At 30.9% G+C, this 23,478-nt stretch overlaps 1 protein-coding gene across 3 annotated transcripts in view; it reads left to right on the top strand.

Annotated features, from left to right (window-relative positions):
* Positions 1-3,693: 3,693 nt before the first annotated feature.
* LOC123680443 (GATA-binding factor C-like) overlaps positions 3,694-23,478 on the top strand; it is a 102,175-nt gene continuing 82,390 nt past the window's right edge. For 2 of the 3 annotated variants that reach the window (XM_045618345.1, XM_045618344.1), the window contains exons 1-2: positions 3,694-3,889; positions 11,587-12,044. In XM_045618345.1, the coding sequence (XP_045474301.1) occupies positions 11,807-12,044 (238 nt within the window). In that variant the 5' untranslated portion in view covers positions 3,694-3,889; positions 11,587-11,806. The remainder of the gene's footprint in view (positions 3,890-11,586; positions 12,045-23,478) is intronic. The other variant, XM_045618343.1, reaches the window with a different exon arrangement.

Genomic DNA, 23,478 nt, shown 5'->3' with positions numbered 1-23,478 from the left:
AGCATTTATTTTATTATTCACCATATAATTTTTATTATTTGTAAAACATATTGTAGATTCAAATAGGATATCAAACCTGTATCTGTAATTTATATTTAAATCTTCTGCTCGTTTTCGCTTATAAGGAATGCATTCCTTATACTATGCTATAACTAGGCACCAGTCTATCAATAAACTAGGTGTGAAATTTAGAATTGATCTAATAGCTTGATACTATCTCCGAAGTTAGATTTCAACAATATTTTCATAGATTAACTGAAGGTTACGTTACTCGAATCGTTTTCTAGATCGTTTTCAGTAGGTAGATTTTGCAAATTTTTGTGTTAGGTACCTACTATTTACTACATCAGCGATATCAATGTTTATGTTTTTTTTCTTATTCAAAACAATAAAATATATGTCATTATTCTTCATTTCAGGATATACTGTAAATTTATTAATTCAGGTGAATTAATTAATTGATTAATTGAATATCGAAAAAATTTTAGTTTTATTTTCGAATAAATTATAGAATTTCATGGGGGATTTTAGTTGATTAATTTCTAATTTTGTTGTTTTTATTTGAATCAAAATTTAATATTTCATAAGTACCTACCTATGCTTAGGCAATCATATTAAAGGAAAAATATGAATTTTATTTAAATATAATAAAAAAGTTAAGTTCGAATTGTGATCGATAATTCTAGAAACATATAGGTATATAGAAATATATTTCTGATCACAATTAAAACCAAACTGTGTTTATATTTATGAGTTTTTCATTATTTATATTCCTTTATATTCAAATCGAAATTTACATTTATATATTTTTTTTGTAAATATTCAAACCTAATTGTTTTTATATTCAAATAAAAATTTATGATATATTTCAAGTACATAGTACTATTAAAAAACATAATATAAATTTTGATTTCATTATAATATATAGATATATATTTTTTTTGTGAATATTCAAACCTAAATGTTTTTATATTCAAATAAAAATTCATATTTCAAGTACATAGTACTATTAAAAAACATAATATAATAACTATTAAAAAATAATATAAATTTTGATTTCATTATAAAAAATAGTTAAGTTCGAATTGTGAACAAAAAATATAATTCTAGATACATGTATATAGAATTATATTTTTTTATCACAATTCAGACCAAAATGTTTTTAAACTTATGAGTTTTTTATTATTTATATTCTCATATTCAAATCAGAATTTATATATATTTTTTTATAGAGGGATCAATGAATAGATACTAATAATATAATATAATTCTTCATACATGTAGGTGAATAGAATTATATTTTTTGATCACATTTCAAACCTAACTGTTTTTTTATTTATATTCCAAGTTAAGTACTTTGCATAGGCATTTATATTTAAAAAAATAATAAAGATTTCGATTTTAATATAAAAAATTAAATTCTAGATACATGTATATAGAATTATATTTTTTATCACAATTCAAACATATTGTTTTTTCATATTTGAATTAAAATTTATATTTTTGATTTATATACATGTATGTACATGAAATAATATTTTTTTGAAAATTTGGAATATATTGTGAAAAAAAAATATCGTATGAATTTTTGATTCATCTCCAAATAAATTTTAGAATTTCATCGTGAATTCTAGTTAATTAATTCTAATTTTTGTTTTTATAATTTAATATGAATTTATATTTTATCCCTGCATAGGTACTTATAATGAAAAATAGAATATTAATTTTGATTCAAATATAAAAAGCCTAACCTATACCCTTGTATTCAATACTAAACAAAAATGTTAAACTCCTAAAAAATACTAACAGATTTTAATTATTACTACTTTTGTCCTTTTAACTTATTTTTAATATACCTCAGGATAATTGTTCTGCTTTTTTTTATCGGCACTATTCTCTGTTTGATTTAGATTATCTGCTCTGGATAGTTTGTTCTATCTGTATATTAATTTTCTTCGGATTTCAAGTACTTATGTATAATATGATTGTTAAATTGTCGTTGAATTCTGATGTTTTTTTAGCTTGATTTTTTTTTATTTAGCTGCCTTGATGACTTTCAATTTTCATTCCATGATTAATTCAAAATGGAACTATCGTACTACTGACACTGAAATATTCAAGTTTATGCCACTCAACTACTTCTTGTGTGTAAGTACTTTAAATCAAATTTAGATTTTTTACACTTAATTTGAGATATATTCCAGATTTTTCAGATTTCAATGAAATTAGATCTAAGTATATTTCTGAATGTATAATAAGTAATTAATTAAATGAATTTATTAATTTTGTAAAATTTGAAGAGTAAATATTATAGGTACAAATTTTGTGGTATTATCGAATTAAAAATTCATGCATAGGCTTTTTTTAGCAATTTTCTCACTTTATAATGTGTTTCCAATGAATATATAACAGTAGCTACCTATCTTACCAACTTATTCTTAGTCTAAAAATATTTTGAGCTGTGGGTTTCTGAACTTTGGTTGTCGGTAGGTATCTATATAAAAATCCTGTTGAAATTTCAAGTAAAATCGAACTTTTTAGAGATTTTCTAAAAATGTTGAAAGGTGTACCTATCCTCATTTTATCTTATCTTCCAAGTAGTTAGGAAGGCATATCATAATATCTCAAAATATGAAATATGGATATTGATTCGTATAGATATCTAGTTATCGAACATTGTACTTTATTGTTTCGTGTTTAATATCAAAATAATTTTTCCACTGAGATTAAAAAATTCTTTTTTTAAGAATTCAGTACCTAATCATATACCTAGTCAATTCAAAAGTGTTTGAATATTTGACGTTAAATCGAAAGTGGCGTAAAATCAGTTAAATTTCACCATAATCCTCTTAATCTCAGTGTTAATGAGGGTATTCCTATACCTCATAGTGTGAAAATCAATAAATGTCTCCTAACAGTTCAGTATTCATCATGAAAATCTTCCGCCAACAGATAAACTGGAAAGAATCCAAGCATTAACATAATTTTCGACTCCAAACAAATTCTTAGGAAACATCAATAAGACTCACTTGAGACTTACAAGGCAGAAAAATTACAAGCCGTATACGTATATAAATCTCATGCTTAAATAAGGAAAGAAGTGAACGGAGAACCAATACCAACCATGAGCATGAAAAAGGGGCAGACAATCGTTAAATAGGCGGAGCGACTTGATTTGTGGTCGCCATTTTGTCAAATAGTAGTGTTTTGTTAGATGTTTTATCTCATTGGACGATCTCCCACCTCTCCAGCAAAATTTAAACTGTAATGTGATGAAATTGTACGTTCCGATATCATCGGATATGATCTGTAAGTTTGAATATTAGCACATAATCATTCATATTCCAGAAATTACATTGAATATGCTTGAACACGAACGAAAAGTGTTTGATATCAGTAAGAATTGTGAATTGAGTTTATATCTTTTTAGAGGTACAGGCCTCAAAGTCTCTTCACGAAGCATATACATGTTATAAAACAAATATTTGAGATGCTCTAATGACAAAATTGAATGAAATAGCGGAATGATGTGTGGAATTAAATTGAAACGTCTTTCAGTTCTACATCCCTACCCACCAACTATGCCACTCCCCCTTCCGCGATAACCAATGACCGTCATGACGCAACCGTAAACTCTCGGAATACTCCGAACGGAGTTGCTAATGGTAACGGCATACGCTACCAGGTTTACCATTTAGTGTGCCCGTGTATTTCGTGCTGTAGAGACCGTTGTCGTTGTTTACAGATGATTGTGTTTAGTTTATTATGTTGATTTCATACCGATAATTTGACATTGAAAGTGTTCTTAGATAACAATAATTGGACTGTGATATTGTGTTTGTGATTATAAAGCCATTGGATTTGATCTTGTGTTTGATTAATTTTCAAGGTGAGAAATTTGACATATTGAATCGAAATGATGGATAGGTAACTGGTGTATCACCTGATTGTTATCTACTATGATAAGAAATCTGGAAATTGTTCCAAGTGATATTTACCGATGAAAAGTAAATGAAATTAAGATACTGTTTTAATATTCGAATAATTTTCCGAGGTAGGTACAGGATTATTTTTTCAAATTGTCATCTCAGGTGAATCATTTTGAAAGAAAAAAGTACCTAAAAAAGACAATAACATATACTTTTTGTGAGTTGAAGTAGAAAAACACTTGAAGGTATCCCGCTTAACCGGCTGTTGATATCTCTACTAGTAATTTCTTAAAATTAAGGAATAAATTATGAAGTTTTGACGGATTCGTTTGTGATGATCAAATTTACTCATATTGTCATGAATATTTAGTCGTAAACCATTATTCAAAATATTCAAATGATTACATACCAATTTTTGATTTTCGAATACAAGAATTCAGCAGCCTATAGAATACCTAGGTACCAGACTTAAATTTAGTGTCGTATTCCTAATAGATATTTCCTACAGAGGAATTTTGTTCACATCACATTATTCTGCTGATATTCCTAGCATCTTCCTTCAACTGTAACAAATGACTGAACAATGGAAACCAGATACTAATTACATAAAAAATAACTTTTTTAAGAAGTCAGAATAAATTGCTTCATAATTACATTATTAAATTAATTGCAAAGCTATTAGGCACACATTATCTTAAACGTTCATGTTGATGTTTAATTAAATCGTATATGTTGTTTGTGTATACTCGATCAAAGCGGTTGCATTGTGATATCTCTGACTAATAACAGCGAAAATAATACGGTTTTTACAGAATCTAAATTTGAATTTTACTATAAGTTGAAGAGAAGGTTATTAAGCAAAGATTTTTGGTTCAGTTAACTGTAGACGGTCCCAGAAAATAAAGGAAAAGAAATAATAGTGTTATTTTCGATTCCATTCAAGAAGTTGTTGATATTCGTCGCAATAACTAAAGGTGAACATAGCCTGACATATTTGATTGATGATGTCAGAACAAGGAAGGAGTATAACGCTGGAAAATGTTTTCGATGAAATTATATCGGCAAAAAATGAAATTATATCAACCAAAAACGAACTGAGGAATAGCATTTCGGCCAGCGAAACTAGATTGCTTCTCGAAATTACGGAACTTAAGAGCAAAGTTAGTCATTTGGAAAGGGAAAACGAAACCTTAAGAGTAAGATTGGAGAGAGTAGAGAGATCATCAAATAAGAAAAACTTAATAATTTTTGGCATCGGAGGAAAGACGACTGATATAACTGCGGATAACCTTTGTCAGAAGCTATCAAACTTGCTAGATATTAAGATCAAGGGAGAAGATGTTAGTGACTTCTATCCATTAGGACGATCTGATGAAAGTCCTTTAAAGGTGGAGCTCGTGTCTTATTCCACAAAGAGGGCAATCTTGAGTAATGCTAAGAAACTAAAAGGCACTGGAATTTCCATAAAAAGTGATTTGACTTCTCAACAGCGGGATGACCTCGGAAAACTCAAGAAGCATCTAACTGAAGCAAGGGCCAATTATTCTTGCATATCTTACATTAAAGGAAGAACTCTGGTGATAGGAGAAGAAGTATATACTTTGGATGAGCTGGAACAGCAAGAAATTACAAAGAGACCGAATAGCGCCCCTGAAACCCCAATTAGAGTAGATAATGCAACCGAGATTGAGCATAGCCATGAAGAAATTATTCTAAATGAGCCATCAGCTGTTGCACAGGCATCAAATAAAACACCCACTCTAAAGACCCATGCCAAAAATTTACTGTACCTGAATAGAGCTTCCCCAGGGCTACCAGTCACGCGTGGAATGAAATTGAGAAATAACCCGACTAAACAGTAAGTGTTGTCCTAAGTGTAGTGAAAACTGTGAAATACTTTTCAGCTGGACTAAATTTCACTATTTTTATTGCTGCTGAGTGGGGTTAACTCTTTAATTCTAGTGGTAGATTGCTATTATATTTGGGACTGTTGTATTGCTTTATTTTTTGTTTTTGTTGAGGAGATTTGGGAGTGGGTTTTTGGCCTTGTTTTTATTACTCATATATGTATACAATATTTTACGTTCGAACTATCTGAATAGCATTGGAGATCTGATTGGTTTTTCGATCTGCCAGAATGAACTCATACGTAAGGGAATATCAGAACGAAAATTTCGTAACCGAAGTCATCGGAGATGCTGAGGATTTAAAAAAATATGCCATTGATAAAGATTTCACAATATTACAGATGAACATCCGGAGCATACTGATGAACTTTGCAGAGTTTACTCTCTTTTTAGAGCACTCAACACATAAATTTGATATACTCATTCTCACGGAAACTTTTCAAATAGACGAATTAGAACTTTTTCATTTGAGTGGCTACAACTGTATTTATAATGAAGGAAAGTACAATAGAAATGATGGAATAGTGGTTTACGTTAGGGAGGATATTAAACATTCTAGCCGAATAGTGATGATTGGGGAAATAGCTGCGATCGAAACGGACGTGGGGGAAAAAGATCAAAAAGTAAAGATAACATCTATTTATAAATCTCCCCAGATAAAAATCGAAATTTTCAACGAAGAAATCTCTAACTACCTTCATAAAACGGAAAAATGCAATAAACATATTATAGCAGGTGATATCAATATTAATCTTTTATCGGATGAAATTGTCGTTGAGGAATATTTGAATAATATGTACACTTATGGGTTCGAATCGATAATAAACAGATGCACCCGTCCGAAAACCGGTAGCTGCATTGACCACATATTTGTTAAAGGAGTGAATACACAACACAATAAGCTTAGTGGACTTGTCCTGGAATATTTGATAACTGACCACTTTCCAATCATTATGTGTGTTGATTTGAAAATCTCTAAGAAATCCGAGAAAATGTGTAAGAGAAAGTGTAAACAATACACCAATTATGAAGGTTTGAGGGAAGGTCTGCTGAATGAGGAATGGAAAGAGATCTATGGGGAAGGAGATGTGCATTATAAAACGGAAAAATTTATTAACATTTTAAAAAAATATATAGAAGACAACACCAAGACAATTCAATTCAATAACAAGAAGGTCGGACGGAAGAAATGGATGACACCTGCTTTGCTCAAGTTGATAAATAAGAAAAATTCACTGTACATGAGGCTGAGAGGAACACCACTCGATGAATCTCTTCAACAGGAATATGTATCGGTCAGAAACAGATTGAAGTATGAAATAATTGGAGCAAAGAAAAAATACTTGCAAGAATATATACATAATGAACAGTCTGACTCGAAGGCACTTTGGGCCCAAGTGAAAGATTTATGTAATGACAGGAAACCCGAACCAGATGTTCAGTTTGCTGAGCTTCTTGATGATGAAATCTCTGATAGTACTGATGTTGCTGAGAAATTCAATAATTACTACACTTCATTGGGCAGGTCTTACGCTGAGAAAATTCAATCGCCAAAAAAAATCCCTCCTGAAATACCATTTTTGTCGCATTCGTTCTTCATTTCCCCGACTGATCCTACTGAGGTGGAAAAAATAATTGCTGAGTTGAAATCGAAAAAGGCAGTGGGATTTGATGGATTGCGAGCAGAAACCTTAAAACGGATAAGAAGAGAAATTGCACAACCTCTGTCACATCTGGTGAATCTTTATATATCTGAGGGAATCTTTCCGGACATACTTAAAATCGGCATTATAAGACCGATTTATAAAAATGGAGATAAATCCAGAATAAACAACTACAGACCCATAACACTGCTGAGCACCTTAGCTAAGGTAGTTGAAAGAATATTGAAGGTAAGAATGGTGAAATTTCTGGGGAAATATGAGATTCTTTCAAAAAATCAATTTGGGTTTAGGGAAGGTAAATCTACAGAGGATGCGCTGAAGGCTCTGATAGGAAAGATCTATAATTGTATGGATGAACAACAACCTTGCTTGGGAATTTTTATAGATCTTTCGAAAGCATTTGATACGGTATCTCATGATAAACTTTTAGATAAACTCTATGCATATGGTTTTCGTGGTGTCGCATATAATTTGATGAAGAGTTACCTGTCTAACCGAAAACAAATAGTGGAAATTAACGGACATAGAAGTGGAGAGCGTGTGGTTACTTATGGAGTTCCTCAAGGAACTGTTCTTGGACCACTATTATTTTTGATATATGTGAATAGCCTATTCGAGCTACGGACTAGAGGGGAAATGGTTGGGTTTGCTGACGATGTTGCCGTATTCCATCAAGGTGAAACTTGGGAAAATCTCAAACACATAAGCGAGGTAGACTTTTCGGAAATTATGCAATGGCTTCAATATAATTTGCTCACTTTAAATGTAGAAAAGACCAGATACCTGCCGTTCACGTCATACACCCCAGGATTACCAAATTTCAAAGAACTGAATATTTCATCTACAGTATCTATTCCAGAAACAGCCTCTATAAAATATCTCGGCATTGTTATAGACCGACATTTGAAGTGGGATGAGCACGTGAAATATATAAACAGAAAACTGAGAGGATTGCTGTATAGATTTAAATATGTTACAAGATATGTGGAGGACAGAAAAAACTTGCATATATTATACGATGGTTTGGTGAGCTCGCAAATATCATATGGAATTTTGGGATGGGGTGGGCTCTATGATAATCAACTGAAAAAAGTCAACATATTGCAGAAACGCATTTTGAAAATAATGTATCAAAAAGAAATTACTTACCCCAGCCACCTGATATATGAATTGTCAAAAGTTTTGGACGCCCGGCAAATATACACTCTCAAAATTGTATGCGATATATACAAGAAAAAACTTCCCATGGATACATTACAGCATCACTACAACACAAGAGGAGAAAATAGATATGGCAGGCCTAGGAGCAAAAAAAAAATTGGGCAGCGGTACTACGCACATATTGCCCCAAGATTGATGGATCTCATTCCGGGAGAACTCATGTTAATTAAGAACTATGTGAAATTCAAAAAAAGTGCTAAACAATGGATATTGAATACAGAAAAAAAAACTATTCACGGAATCATTAACCTGAGCAGTATGTAATTTTTTCAATGTTTTGTTCCGATTGTGACCTTATGTACTGATTGTGACTTTTTATTACACCAATTGCGACTTGTTGAACCGATTATGACTTTTTATACCGATTGTGACTTTCTAAACCGATTACGACTTAAATAGAAAATCTTGTTTTTTTTTTTTTTTTTACACAAAGTGATGTTTTGTCAGAATAGATCATTTAGTTTTAAGTTTGCAACCTGTAAACGAATTCCTACCACGTACAGTCGAAATGACTCTGTGGATGTATGTAGTTTATGGTAAATAAACTTATTATTATTATTATTATTATTATTATTATTAAAATAGCGCTCCTTTGAAAAGCAATCGAAGAAGTAGGAAACTAAATTATTTATGTATTGAAATCAGGATCAGTGATTTTTGCAGAATCTAAAGGTCGAAAATTAATGAATTAACATTTATGTACCTAATAATTTTATTTGGTATCTATTCCTAGCTGAGGAAGTAGATTTTTAGGGACATCAAAAATTTTGCCCATTAGATTACCTAGATGTGATTCAGCAAAAATTAAATTTTTTGTAGGTCTCATAATGACCGTTTTTAATATGTCATTAATGAACTCGTTGAATAAGTAAACACTTCGACCGGAATATTAAATAGGAATAAACTTGAAAAATCTTCATGTGTTTCATCGGACTAGCTACCTGCCCACAGTCGATTTATTAACTTGTTCCTGAAGATATAAAAGTGGACAACATGTCAACTGCACATCTCTGTATAATGTATGGTGTGATATTTTGGTTTAATTGGAATTTATGGCGGTTCAGAAAAGATTGCCTGAGATTGTCAAATGTTAAGGTATCCGAAAACAAATAAAATGAGCATTTGTTTTGGCGTGAAAAGTTGATAAAATTATTTATTGGCGGACATTTAGTAAGGTACTACATCGGTCAATTAATATATTTTCTTTGAATATCATTAAACAGCCACAACAACTAAGTAGCACCTACATTGAAAAGGTTAATAAAAAAATTAAAAAAAGGTTCTTGAAAACTACTTTGAATTTATATCTGGGTATCAAATTGGTAATTTATTGATGCTCATCAAAAATGAAAATCGCAACGTAGAAAGAAAATAAACCAGATACGAAACATTTAAATGGAGGTAGCTATATACATATAATATAGTTTCCTACCCATAGGTAGATATAGAAAAAGCAGTAAAAATATATGGATTGACGGAGCACCATAAAAACTGCAATAAATACATTATTTATTTTTGTTGTTAGGTTGTTATGAGGTTAGGTAAAAGTAGATTTGCTGAACTTTGCCTTTTGATATGTATTTTTTTTCAAGGCAATTTATTATATTTTTATATACCTATTATATAGGTACCTACTAAATAATACGGAATTTTTAGAAGTACCTAGATACCTTAATAAAAATAATTAATTAAAATAAATTTTAAAACAGAGTACAATATACCTAATTATTGTAAATTCAAGGAAACTTATTCAGAAACTGAATGATAATAATTTTGAAATTATTTCAAATTATTTATTCATTTAAATTATTTTGAAAAAAGGAAAAGTCGAATTGTAAATACGAAAAACGGTCGGAAACTTGAATTCAAAAATATAATCATAACTGTCGAATAGGATCATTTTGAAAAATTATTGTAGGTAGATATAAGTATCTATACCAAATTTCTTTCGAATTTCAAATTATGATGTTAGTTTGTTATCTAATATATCTAAAAGCATAACACCAGAAAATGGAACATCTCCAATTTATACGCATGATTTTATAAATGATGACATAAATTTTGGATAAGATACCTACAAAAACGGACAGAAATTCCTAAAAATTATTAAAAAAAAAAATAAAATTAAAGTTGAATTATGAATCTTAAAAATTGTAGAAAACTAGAATTAAAGAACATTATTCTATAATTGGAATGATTTCAATCCAATTTCAAAATCAAATCTGAGTTCTCCCATATTTTTATGTGTCGTAATGGATGAATAAATATTATTATTCTATTGAGTAGGTAATTCGAAGTGAGTTGGAAAATTGTTTGGTATCTTCGTTTTTTTTTTCATTTGAATAGAGATTTTTTGAATATTTTCATAGAAATTAAATTATGAATTAATTATTTTCATCAAGGTGAATTTTTTTTAACAAGAGTAACAAGTGAAAAAGATAGATATATCATTGTTATCGTAGATTATGATCTGATCATCATTTGAAGTCTCGACGACACACAATATTCAATAACTTATTGTGATAACTCTTTCAAATGTAATAAGTTCATGAAATAAAAAATTGGTTAGACCGATAATAACAAATTTTCAAAAATGTTTCGTTTTTGTTATATTTGAACCTGTGTTCAATTTTTATTCTAGTTTTTTAAAGATTTAAAAGTGAAAACAACAAATTGATCTCTAGTGAATTATTCGCCCGAAATCCAAATGAAAATTCGAAAAGGTATCCCGCGGACATCCTTCATCGCAGATTATCTATCTCAATGTCAGAGATAAAAACTTCCCAAATAGATTCGAATTGAACAGAAATTTGATAAATCCAGATAAGCCCAGTTCACAAGCACTGATAATACGTTTTGTTTCAGATCGCGTGTTTCGTTGCCCGTCGCATAGCAGGCCGAGTAAACAAACGACTATCGACGAAGCCGAAGCTCAGGGATAGCTCACCAGTTTGGTCGCGCACAATGCCGTGATCGTTCTGGGAAGGACCATAGAGGAATTGACATTACCGCGCGATTTTCGATCACATTTTCCGGGTGGCTCTTTTTTTCGCGTGTGTGCATCAGTGACTAAAGGACATTACAAATGATCATGGAGATGACGATGCCAAACGACGCGGCGGTGGGCAGATGGTACGAGTCCCAGAGGACCGGTACCACGGGCAGTCCTGGACAGGGTAACCTGGAATGTGGTGCTAGCGTAGACATTAACAGTAGTGTGGCTGAACACATGGGCGCGTTCTTCTTGGACCCATCGGGCAGCCAGAGGGCCAGGTATTATCACCAGAGTATGCATCCAACCTACGGATCTGTGGCTAGTCATGGTAAGTTTCTTATACCTAAGGTTTTCCAGAAAATTCGCATGATTTTTATAACGCAGATTTAATTTTTGTTTCAACTGATTCAGTTCGAAAAACCAACGATATTATTACATAATACTTTGTAGCAAGGTTTCAAGCCTTCAATTTTGCAACAGCCAAAAAATATTGTATATACTCAATCTCAATTTATATTTTTGAATGAATGTCATCAAGTATATAGCTATAGTTAGTTTGTTTTTTGTGATGATTCCTATTTCATTTCGAATTTTTATATCGCTATAGCTTTTCGATTAATGATTTTTCAAAATAATTTAAATTCTTCTACTTTCACCGCTTCTATCTCAACAATTTTCACAGTTCATATTTTAGAATACAGATAGAATCCAAAAAGTCAGTTTTGTACCCAACTGTTCATCCTTGCTGAATAATCGTATCCATCTACTTATTTCAAAATAAATCACCTAAATAAAAGGATCAAATTGAAAAATGAATAATTGAATTTAAAACAAATTTTGTTAGGTACATTGATTTCTACGGAAAAGTAACTTCAATAGATCATCATTAACATTGTGGTGGTCTATATTTTCATATTTAATTAATTTTGATTCTTAAATTAATTTTTATTCTCTCAACTGTTTGATCTTCAAAAATATATTGAAATGTTTAAAGTTTGATTTGCCGAGTAAAAGCTAATTCCGAAATTTTTTTTCAATTTTCATTTGTTGAAATTATTTTATGTCTTCATTTCCAAAATAGGGCTCCATTAAATTATTATCTAAATTATAAATTATAATTATTTTAAATTCAAATTCGGATTATCATCTATTTATCTATTTAATTTAAATTATTCTCTATTTATAAATTTTAATGAACAAGGGTTTCCACCTAGTAATACTGTTCACATGGATTTAAAAAAAAATTAAAAAAATAATAGCCACTCTAAAATATTTCTTTAATTATGTGGCAAATCCGTTAATTCTGTCATACTTTGTAAAACAAAATTGTGCGGGAATATCTCAGTTTCAACCATATTACTTGGTCATATTTTATCATGGGCGCCCGCAGAAATTTTTCTCAGGGGGGGCAAAATGAAAATTATTGAAAAACGATAAGGCGTCCATGATTGTCATTGAAAACCGGAAAGTTACAGTTGTTACAGTTTTGCCAACCAACATTTTTCAATGCGAAAATCACTAAACGATAGTCATGCAAATGTTCCATTTATTTCAATAAAATTCTGTGAATTAGAGAAATTAATATAAGAAACTCACACAGAGGGCCCATTCTAACACTCGTGCATTCAAATGCTCGTCACTTCGTGGCTTATTTTTTTAATTTCAACTCGTGGAAGAATATCAATGCCTTCTGCAATTGTATTATATAAATAACTATTCATAAATTGGTATCCCAAGATAGCGTTAGATAAAAATGTTTCTACTTATTTATTGAATTCCTTTATCTGAATCTTAAAATTAACATTTATAATTGATATATCTATCGAGGTCTATGGGATTATTTTCGAAAATTTCGATTGTTTCGAAATAAAATAGATAAAAAATTAATATAATTTTTTTTTATTGATTGCTACAAGTACATAATATAATATTTGCATATATCAACTCGATTCATTTACTCCAAAATATATTGTTAACTTGTCAGAAAAAGATTTTCGATAAAATAATAATATATATGTATAAGTACCACTTATTTTTTATTTATCCTATTTTTCTATTTCTGACTCATAAATAATTATCGTGCGTTCAAGTACTATTAATTTATGCTCTATATTCACATCAAAATATAACTTTCTATTTGGGTTTCTCATTTCAAGTACCTACAAATGTCTTAGTATTGTCGAAAATTTCAAATTAAAGTCAAATCTCGTAGCATTGTATTCATTATCCGCTGTGACGCAAAATATTCCAAACAAAGCCCTATTTCTAAAGTAAAATAGGCCAAATACGAAGCATTTGAGACAAATTCTGTTCCAACTTCAAGTACATTGTTAAAATAACATTTGCATTGTTGCCTTCATTTTGCGTCATTAGTTGATGTCTTCGGTGTTTGAAGAACTTGTTCCTAACACGCATAACTCGAATATTCGACTGAATTTCTTGGAATCTTCGTTTGGACGTCTACCGGGAACGTTGGACTTCTTGGTATTTGTACTTCGAAATTCATATGCAGTAGGTGGACTTATTGATTCGACTGTTATCGAATGGCGGTACCGGATATTGCATGCGTTGAAATATTTCCTGTTCGTGTACTTGTTTCCGAACGCACCCCTATTGTTCTTAATAGGTGAAATCTGACGTTTAGGGCTTTCTGAGAAGACCAAATTGTCTTTTAGTTGTCTCATTTTGTCACGTAGGTCGTTTGGTTTCTGCCGCTAATGATCTTATGATTCAGAGAATATTAAGGTAATTCTTGTTGAAATGGACATCTAGATAACTAATAATAAGTGCTAATACTTTGCGAAAAAATTTTTAGAAACGAAAAAAGCTTATTTTTCAAACATGCTGCATTCGTATTCTGTGTCTATAGTTTTGATGAATTTTACTAATTTAGTCCTATTTCCATTGATAAATTACATTTGCATGCTTATGAATCTTTCTGTTTTCACAGTAGCTGCCTAAATAAAAATCTGAAAATGAAATAAGGAAATATGCAAAACTAGTTCAGTATTGAATTATATTATTTTAAAATTTTTTTTATATAATATTCATGTTGAAAAACCACGAACTGACGATATTTTGAATCAACGGGTGTTAAAATAAGCCTTCTCTACGAATTCACTTGAATTTTCATTCAAATTAATGGAATATTTCCATAAACATCGTTTTGTGATTTTTGCATTGAAAAAAAAAGTAATAAACATAGATAGAGAGAATATACTCAATTTTTACATGTCCCCAACATAGTTAGATTACGTTGTCGGATTGTGATATATTTTCAAATCCACAAATTTTACTATATCGTTATGAATGTAGGTATATCATATTGAATGAAATATATTTATTTGAGTGATTCCCGATTAAATATGCAGATTTGAATATTTGAAATCTGATATCTTTCCTAATTGTCGAATTTATAATAATCAGAATATTTATTAATTTCTATATCTACCTGCTGAAATTCAAGGTTTGGCAACTTTGCTCTCCTAATGTCATCGGTTGTTTCATGTCGTTTGGCGCGCTTGAAGTTTGTTTTCTGAATTTCTGCTATATTTAGGTAGATATTCATTTCAATATAGTTTGTGTTAATGTGAAACGTTGATTTACTATGGGACAGAAGTGCGTTCTTTGTGGAGAAACTGGCGAATTGAGTGAAATATCGTACCACTAATATATTTCCATTTCCGCGCGCATCATGTCAAATTTGATAGTTAATGTTGGAGACGAAATTTGTTTACTGAAAATGACATAATATATGCTCCCTCTATCTATGTTTATTACTCTGAGTATCAAAACATTTTCTGGATCACAAATTTGACAGAAAAAAGACAAATCTGTGACACAACAGTTCCGAGTACCAACATATACCTATAATAATGAAATATAACCATGAAATCAGTGTTGAACTGAGATATTCTACTATAAAAGAGAAATAGTAAATTACAGTCCTAAAATTATTTTTAAGAATGTTATTGAAATTTTTTTTGGAGTATATTCCTTCGTATATGCGGTGTATGCTGTAAGAGCTTCTCATTTGAATTTCGTGCTCTAGGCAGCGGTGTCCGGATCCTAGGAAGAGGTTTCATTTCATGTCATGTTACAAATAATGAATTATCACGGTGATACTCTACCTGTCGTGTCCTTGAGTTCAAAACATTCATGGAATGTCATATTGAATTTTTCCCCGACTTTCACACGCCAATAAAAAAGGACAGCCGTCGAGGTTCAAAATTTGACAGCAAGCAACCGTGTGGGTCATCCGTTCCTCGGGTTTGATTTAAATTCGATCCGAGTTTAGGCGCAAGATATTCCGGGAACTTCTGCAGAACCGAACTCAGCAGTTTTCCCAAAAAGGAACTCCTTCTTACTTCGAGAAGTAAGGTTTCCTTTGGAAAACTTACGGAAATTTTGAAAGTTGAGTGTAGTTAAATCCGATTTTATTTATATTAAGTATAGTTAACTTGACAAATTTTTCATAATAGGTATTTTGGCCATGTACCAATTTTTTTTTTGTATAATTTCATATTTTTATTCAGTGAAGCCGATTATGGTCTTTGCCTCATCGATTTTAATTCGATGTTTTTTCATATTACTTTATCATTTTCAATAATGATCGTTTATAATCGTTCTACAAAAAAAATCAGAGGGGGCATACCCCCCTCTGAAATTAAAAACTATTCTGGCGCTGATCAAGCCTCGATTTTTGGGGGAGGGGGGTGTGTGCTTTTAAACATTTTTATTTCAGAAATTGAGTCAAATTAAATTTTTGTTGATCTTTTATTATTTTATTTTAGCCTTAGTTTGTCAAATTCGAGGGGGGTAACCAAAATTTTAAAGGGGGTACGGGCCATTTGGTGGGTAGCATTTTAAGGAAAAAGAAATCAAAGTTACTAGTTGGGGAATTTGTTTCTTCAATAAATACCATAATTTTTTCAAAATTAAATTTATTGTTCAATTAAAAATATGTTAAGAAAGTTTATGCGAAATTGAATGTTCATATGACCATAACAATGCAATTATTTTATATTTAATATCCTAGAATATTTTTGCTATAGAGATGTTCTTGTTGTCAGTAAGGTAACTCCCCAAAGTAATAAACATAGATAGAGAGAGCATATGTCATTTTCAGTAAGCAAATTTCGTCCCCAACATGAACTATCAAATTTGACATGAAGCGTGCGGAAATGAAAACATATCAGTGATACGATATTTCACTCAATTCGCGAGTTTCTCTACTAAAAGGGCACTTCTTATGTCCCACAGTGAATCAAAGTTTCATATCAACTCAAAATATATTGAGATGAATACCTAAATATTTCAGAAATTCAGAAAACAAACTTCAAGCGCGCCAAACGATGTGAAACAACGGTTGACTCTAGGAGAGCAATAGTTGCCAAATCTTGGATTTCAGCAGGTAGATACAGAAAAAAATTAATATTCTGCTTAGTATAAATTCGACAATTAAAATAAAAATATCGGATTCCAAATATTCAAATTTGCATATTTAATCGGGAATCACTCAAATAATTATATTCCATTCAATATAATATACATTCACAACGATATAGTAAAATTGTGGATTTGAAAATATATCACAATCCGACAACGTAATCTAACCATATTGGGGACATGTAAAAATTGTGTATACTACCTCTACCTATGTTTATTACTCTGTAGAGATAATAATCCTATTTCACCTTGCCAATTGGGATGCCTGAATTTTCACCCAGTGTCAGTTACATCCCAAATACATCAATTTATAATCCGTTTAACACTTCCTTAATGAATTAATATTCAAAATAGTTTGCTCGTCTAGATAAACATCAACCAAACTTACATTTCAGTCCATCGGTGTTTTTCAAAGACGAATTTTGCTAATTAAGAATTAGCTGAGGCAAATTAGATACGTGTCGAAGGTGACAATGAGTGCTTAGAAGACCGCAACAGAATTTGTAATCTTCCGATAAGCATTCCTCATCAGATCTTTTGTACTCTCGAAAATTCTGTGTATGGCAGCTTTCCATTCGCAGAGAAATCATTTATGGAAAACGCATTTTTGACTTCGCGAAATCTTGATAGTAGCTTGACGTGAATGTCAAATTTGGCCTTCAGCATTTGGTGGCATAACAACACCTCATTATTCGTTTCGAAATGAAGCGCGGTTCGAATGTCACTACTAGATGTCAGCACTGTTTAACGTTTACGGAAAACATTTTTCGACAAAAAATAACATATAAGGTGTTTGGTAAAGATATGTCAAAAAATAAGTACCAGATCGACGATTAGATAAATTGAAGCCGGAGTTCCCCAAGGATCGGTGATAGGACCGCTGCTGTTCAACTTATACATGGCAGAAATAGAAAAAATGAATAGATGCAAGATAGCCCAGTTTGCAGATGACATCGCTATTTACTTCTACTGTAGAATGCAAAAACAATTACTAGGCAGTTACTTATAGACCTAGATAAACTGATGGAATACTCCAAGAAATGAAGATTCGAAGTGAATACGACGAAAACAGTTGAAATCTACTTCGGAGGAAAAACAGTATAAAAATAAAAAGCAGGAAATGAGAAAATAGAAAATCAGACGATAAAATGGAAAAAGGATTCAAACAACTTGAAGTAATTCTAGATGAAAGAATGAACTTTAACAAACAGAAGAAAATCAAAAAGTAAACTTTTCTTAGAAAACAAGCTGAAGATAATAAAAATAATGCTAATTTACCAAGTGTTACGTATGCAGGAGTATCCTGTTATATAACGAAAGACAATAGGAAATATTAGTTCCAAAGTACAGTATAAATACAGTACTCAGAACAGCGGTTGGCGCCCCATGGTATGTATATAAGCAACCAACAAATTAGAGGATTGTGAATGTTAATTTGTTCGTACTTATATATTTCATTCAATAAATCATTTAAAAAAAATAGTTAACAAACAAAGAAAGAAGATATTAGAGACGCTGAACGAGCATGATAATAGGAAATTGAGAAAGAACCATAATTTCAATCAGGAAATCATCTCATGAATTTTTGGTGTCTCTTTATCGAACACCCTGTAAAATCAAAATAAATACGTATAATTGAACACAAATACAACTAAGAAAAACGTGAAATAATTTAATAAACAGGCAGTTGAAGAAACTGATGTAGAAGGCTCTTCATAAGATCGAAAGATATATACATTTAATGAAATTAAATAAAAAATCAAAAAATAATCAATTAAAAAAACACACCGTATTTAATATATTAAATTGTTTGCTTCAGGTAAAATTTGAAAGATTGTTAGTCATATTCACTCACAGAAAGTTATCGTTCATGCTGTATATCATCTTTTTATTATGCGTGTACGCCGCAAATATTGCAAGTTGTCTGTATTATTTCTGCAGTTTCGTGTTAACTACCAGTATGTTCTAGTTAACATCTCAATCAATCGATTTGTCTCGTGGACCTCATAAATATTAGCATATCACGGTGTTAAAATAAAATGGATAAATGATCGATCTGCTAATAGCCCTATGCAGGGTTCCACATTCGGCTTATAAGGCAGGACGGCATGTTGGAAAATTACTGTGATCGATGCTTTATAGCCACTTATTATACCAGAGCTTATATCGAAAATCTTTCCCTATAAAAGCGATAATATCTGTTATTATTTTTTAATCACGAATTCCAATATTCACGGGTTGTTGCCTTGTAAAACCATTCACTATTAGTCGTAACAAATTTTAATTTGTTCATAGCCATTTAATTTTAGTTCAGTCGCAGGAGGAAAGAATTTTTATGAAATAAAATAAATTAATAGTAAATAAAAAAAATTTTTTCCATAAACTTTTTTTTTTTATTGTTCTAGTTATGCGATCAACATATAATTTTGCATCGAACTTCAAATGATTTATACACTCAGAATTTTTACATTGTCGGAATTTTGAGTTTTTTTTTAACCAGATCGGATTTTTTTTTTCAAAAAAATATTGGGTATTTATTTTTCGATAACCTTCCTGAATTTTTTATCGGTTTGGTGATGGAATCAACCTGATTTCGCATGAATCTTGAAAATTTTATTATTTTTGTTTTATCACCACGGAAAAATTTGGTAAATTTAAAAAAAAATTCGAATGAAATTTTTATCATCTGAAATTTTTAGGTGTATAATAGTGTGGCCTCATAACACTATTTTAAGTCGTAAATAGTTATGAATTTTCAAAAATTTTACTCGCTATTTGAGACAAATAAAACTGTGTTCACACGCCATTACATTTGAGAGATTTTGGAAAAAATTAAAAAACATTACAAAACATTTTCTGAAATCTTCAATATTTATAACACCTTGTGAAAAGAAAATTTCGCATGGTTCCTCAGAATTAACTTGATAATATCCATTCTTTTACGTCATCTGTTCTGCTCTGAATCTTCGTAACTTACAATTTCTTTAGAACTTCTTCACAGTGTTTGTGAACCACTTCCATCAGTGATGGGACTCATTGTTGCTTGACTCGATCAAGGTTTCTGTTTCGCAATATTGACTTATCGAGAAGATAAAAAAAATTATCTGCCTCGTGCGAGTTACTTTCATTGATTTTGAGTGCCGAGAATTTGCATCCTATTGAAATAGACTGTGGCATGATTTTTGAATTTTAACACAATAGATGGCTTAATTTGATTGAAAAAGCGAAGATTACGGGTATAAAAATACTGCAAATTGTTTATTATATCCTGTATCTAATAAATTATGACTCCAATATTCAAAACTGAGTTACGCTTTCACATATAAATAATTATAAGAAATAACTAAAAATTGAAAGATTTAATTTATAAATTATATTAAAAAAAGTAAATTTCAATTTAGACTCATCTATTGTTAAGAAATATTGGGTAATAGTTTACGTTATTATGCTTGAATTTATTATTCTAAATATATAAATTTTTTGCATCTGGACCTGATGTCTCACAAATATTATGATTTTTCCAATATTCTGTTAGAATTTTCTGCGAAACATATGTGCCACATAAAAAAGTTGTTATACTGGAGGTATAACATTTTCCTATGATTTTAAAAATAACGATTTAGAAGTATTTTTTCTGGACTTTCCCAATAAACGGATTGAACTGAGGAGCACAAATTTTTATAGAAATATAATCACGAGATACCATCGAGACTTTATCACAGTTTACTTTATCTTCAGTAAACATGTAGGACCTTGAAAAATGTCAATCAATATTTTTGTTTGAACTATTTGTTTGTACTAGTGAATTGAGATTTTGACCGAAATTCGTACAGAAAGTATCAGTTTACGAGTGTATCGAAATCTTTGGGTCTGATCTCTCCTGGGAGAATTGGTTGATGGCATGGCAATGTATAAATAAGTCGAGATTTCTTATCTCTCCTCTTATTTTTACACAGCGCGCATCTTCCGCCAGTTACTATGATTTCATAGTTGAAACGATTCCGTTTATCTTCAATCTTTGAACTCCGTCCAAGATTGTACAGTTTGCATGAGGAGCAGAGTCAGATAAATTCGTACGTTGTATATCGGTGTACCGTGTAGAACAAATATTATTCATTGCTTTCAAATTAGTTCAAGATAAAATCGATATCTAGATAAATAAATTAAATTAATAAAAACCCGCAGCAATTACTCATTCAAGATAAAAAGATCTTTCCACGAAATCCATCACCGTTTCAAGTGGATCGAGATCTTATCCACAGAAAACCTGCCTACTTTTCTGTTGGATGAGTTGATCATTCGGAATTTTGATTTGTTTTTTTTTTCGCGTTTTTGTTAGAATTTTATTCTTTCGGGTTTATAGTTCTTCGTACACAGCTTCCGCTAGATGTTATAATAGTTAGGAGTTTGTAGTTTTGCGATTAAGATACCTATAAGAGATTTAATTAGAACGAATACTGAAAAAAAAAATTTCATTTAAAATTTGCGATATTAATTACAAGTTATGTTTTGGGGATATTAAATGGGATATTTCTAGGGCTTTCAACTGATAACTGTTTATTTTCAAATTTAAGCCTCGTGGGATGGTATTTGTACTGGGCTTCATGAATGAGTATAAAATATTCCGTGAGATAGAGGCAATAATTTACCTTTGTTCAAAATTCGCAATGTTTAATGAATTGCATATATGTAGATGTATATTTTTGGGTTCTTTGACACGTTTATGATAGATCTATGGTACAAAATCCACAAAGTATTTAACAGAGTATTAAAATATCCAATAATATAATTTATTCATTTTATTATCTTCCATGTAAGCTTGCATTTAATTTGACTATCAATTTATCTATTTTCAACGATAATTTGGACTTGTTATTGAAATTGAATGAAAATTCAGTTTGTCATATCAATGATCTCATCATAATGCTTGCTTTTACAAAGAAAAAAATTCTTCCATTTCATGTCTATTGAATATCTCGATTCCTTCAAAATTCCACTAAAATTTTCCGACAATAACTAAGTATATGTATATCATTCAGGAATCAATCAATTTGCGATTTATGACGAATTTAAATTTAAAAACAAACGATATTCCGAATTTGGCTATTCCGATTACAAGGTTTGCAAAAGATTCCTTCTTTTGAGTTTATATCAATGTTTGCATTTATTGAAGTGTTGGTAATGATTTTTCGAGTTAACTAAAATTGTTAAATCAAATTTTTCAAATTGACTGAACTATGTTACAAGTAGATGACATTTTCTCATCAGGAGGAGTTTTTCAACAACCTATTGACATATTAATTATTTCTGTATATTTTCCTTAAATTTGTTTTGTCTGTTTTTTCATTTTCTATACTCATCTTAGCGGTAGCGCCTATTCCTTTCATCTCCAAGGACCTTCTGGAGGTATCGCAAAGGAAGTCTAGGTCCACAATAGGCCCCCTTGTTCCTTTATACACAAATGCTCCTCAGCAAAGCCCCCGTTTTTCAACAAATAAAGTAACAATTTCAAATTGAATGACACTTGTATATAACTTGCCTTGAAATACGATCCGTTTAGTTTTCAACGAAATAAAAGTTGGTAAGTTGATAGCGCTATATCTTAGACCGACGCGATCATAAAAATGTCCTCGAGGCGAGGGAATCTCGCCCTTACGTCATGCGCCCATCCTATAAATAAACGAATGCATGGTTCCATGGTCCCATCGTGGAATACGCCTGGTATATAACGAGTGTCTCGCTCGTATAGCCTCTTTTTAAAATAATTGGCATAAAAAGAACCTATGGTTATATTGTGGCGAGGAGTATTCCGACAATGTGTTTAATGTCGCATGCCTTGTTATTTTCTCGAATGGGTTACTTTATTTCTGGTGGTTTGGGCATGGTTTTTAACGAGACGCGAGTCGCCCATTATGTTTTCGACAGAAAAAACGCCCATGGATCCTCTACAAACGGCAATTTGTTGGGATTGTTGTAATTCGAATGATACTGCCTAATTTTATTCACTCAACGTTTTCACTCTATTCACATGTAACGATGATGAATGTCTTGTGTTATGCTCTGTTTTAAGTCTTCGCTGAGTGATGAGTGAAAGTAGACCAGATCATTTTTTTAGAGTGCTTTTTACTTGTTGGTATATGCTTTTGTTCTTTCTGCTCGCAATTATTTGAATTTTGATCCCGTAGTAGTAGTTACTTCTCTTTTCTAGATTCTAGCTAATTTTTAACTTTTATGTTTTAATTTCCTTAAATCTGAAAAAGAATGAAACGAATAATTTCCATAAATATTTAGATTATTACTCTCAAATATTAACC

The sequence above is a fragment of the Harmonia axyridis genome, chromosome 5 (assembly GCF_914767665.1).
Source record: "Harmonia axyridis chromosome 5, icHarAxyr1.1, whole genome shotgun sequence".
Lineage (NCBI taxonomy): Eukaryota > Metazoa > Arthropoda > Insecta > Coleoptera > Coccinellidae > Harmonia > Harmonia axyridis.
This window is presented reverse-complemented; position numbering and strand designations above follow the sequence as displayed.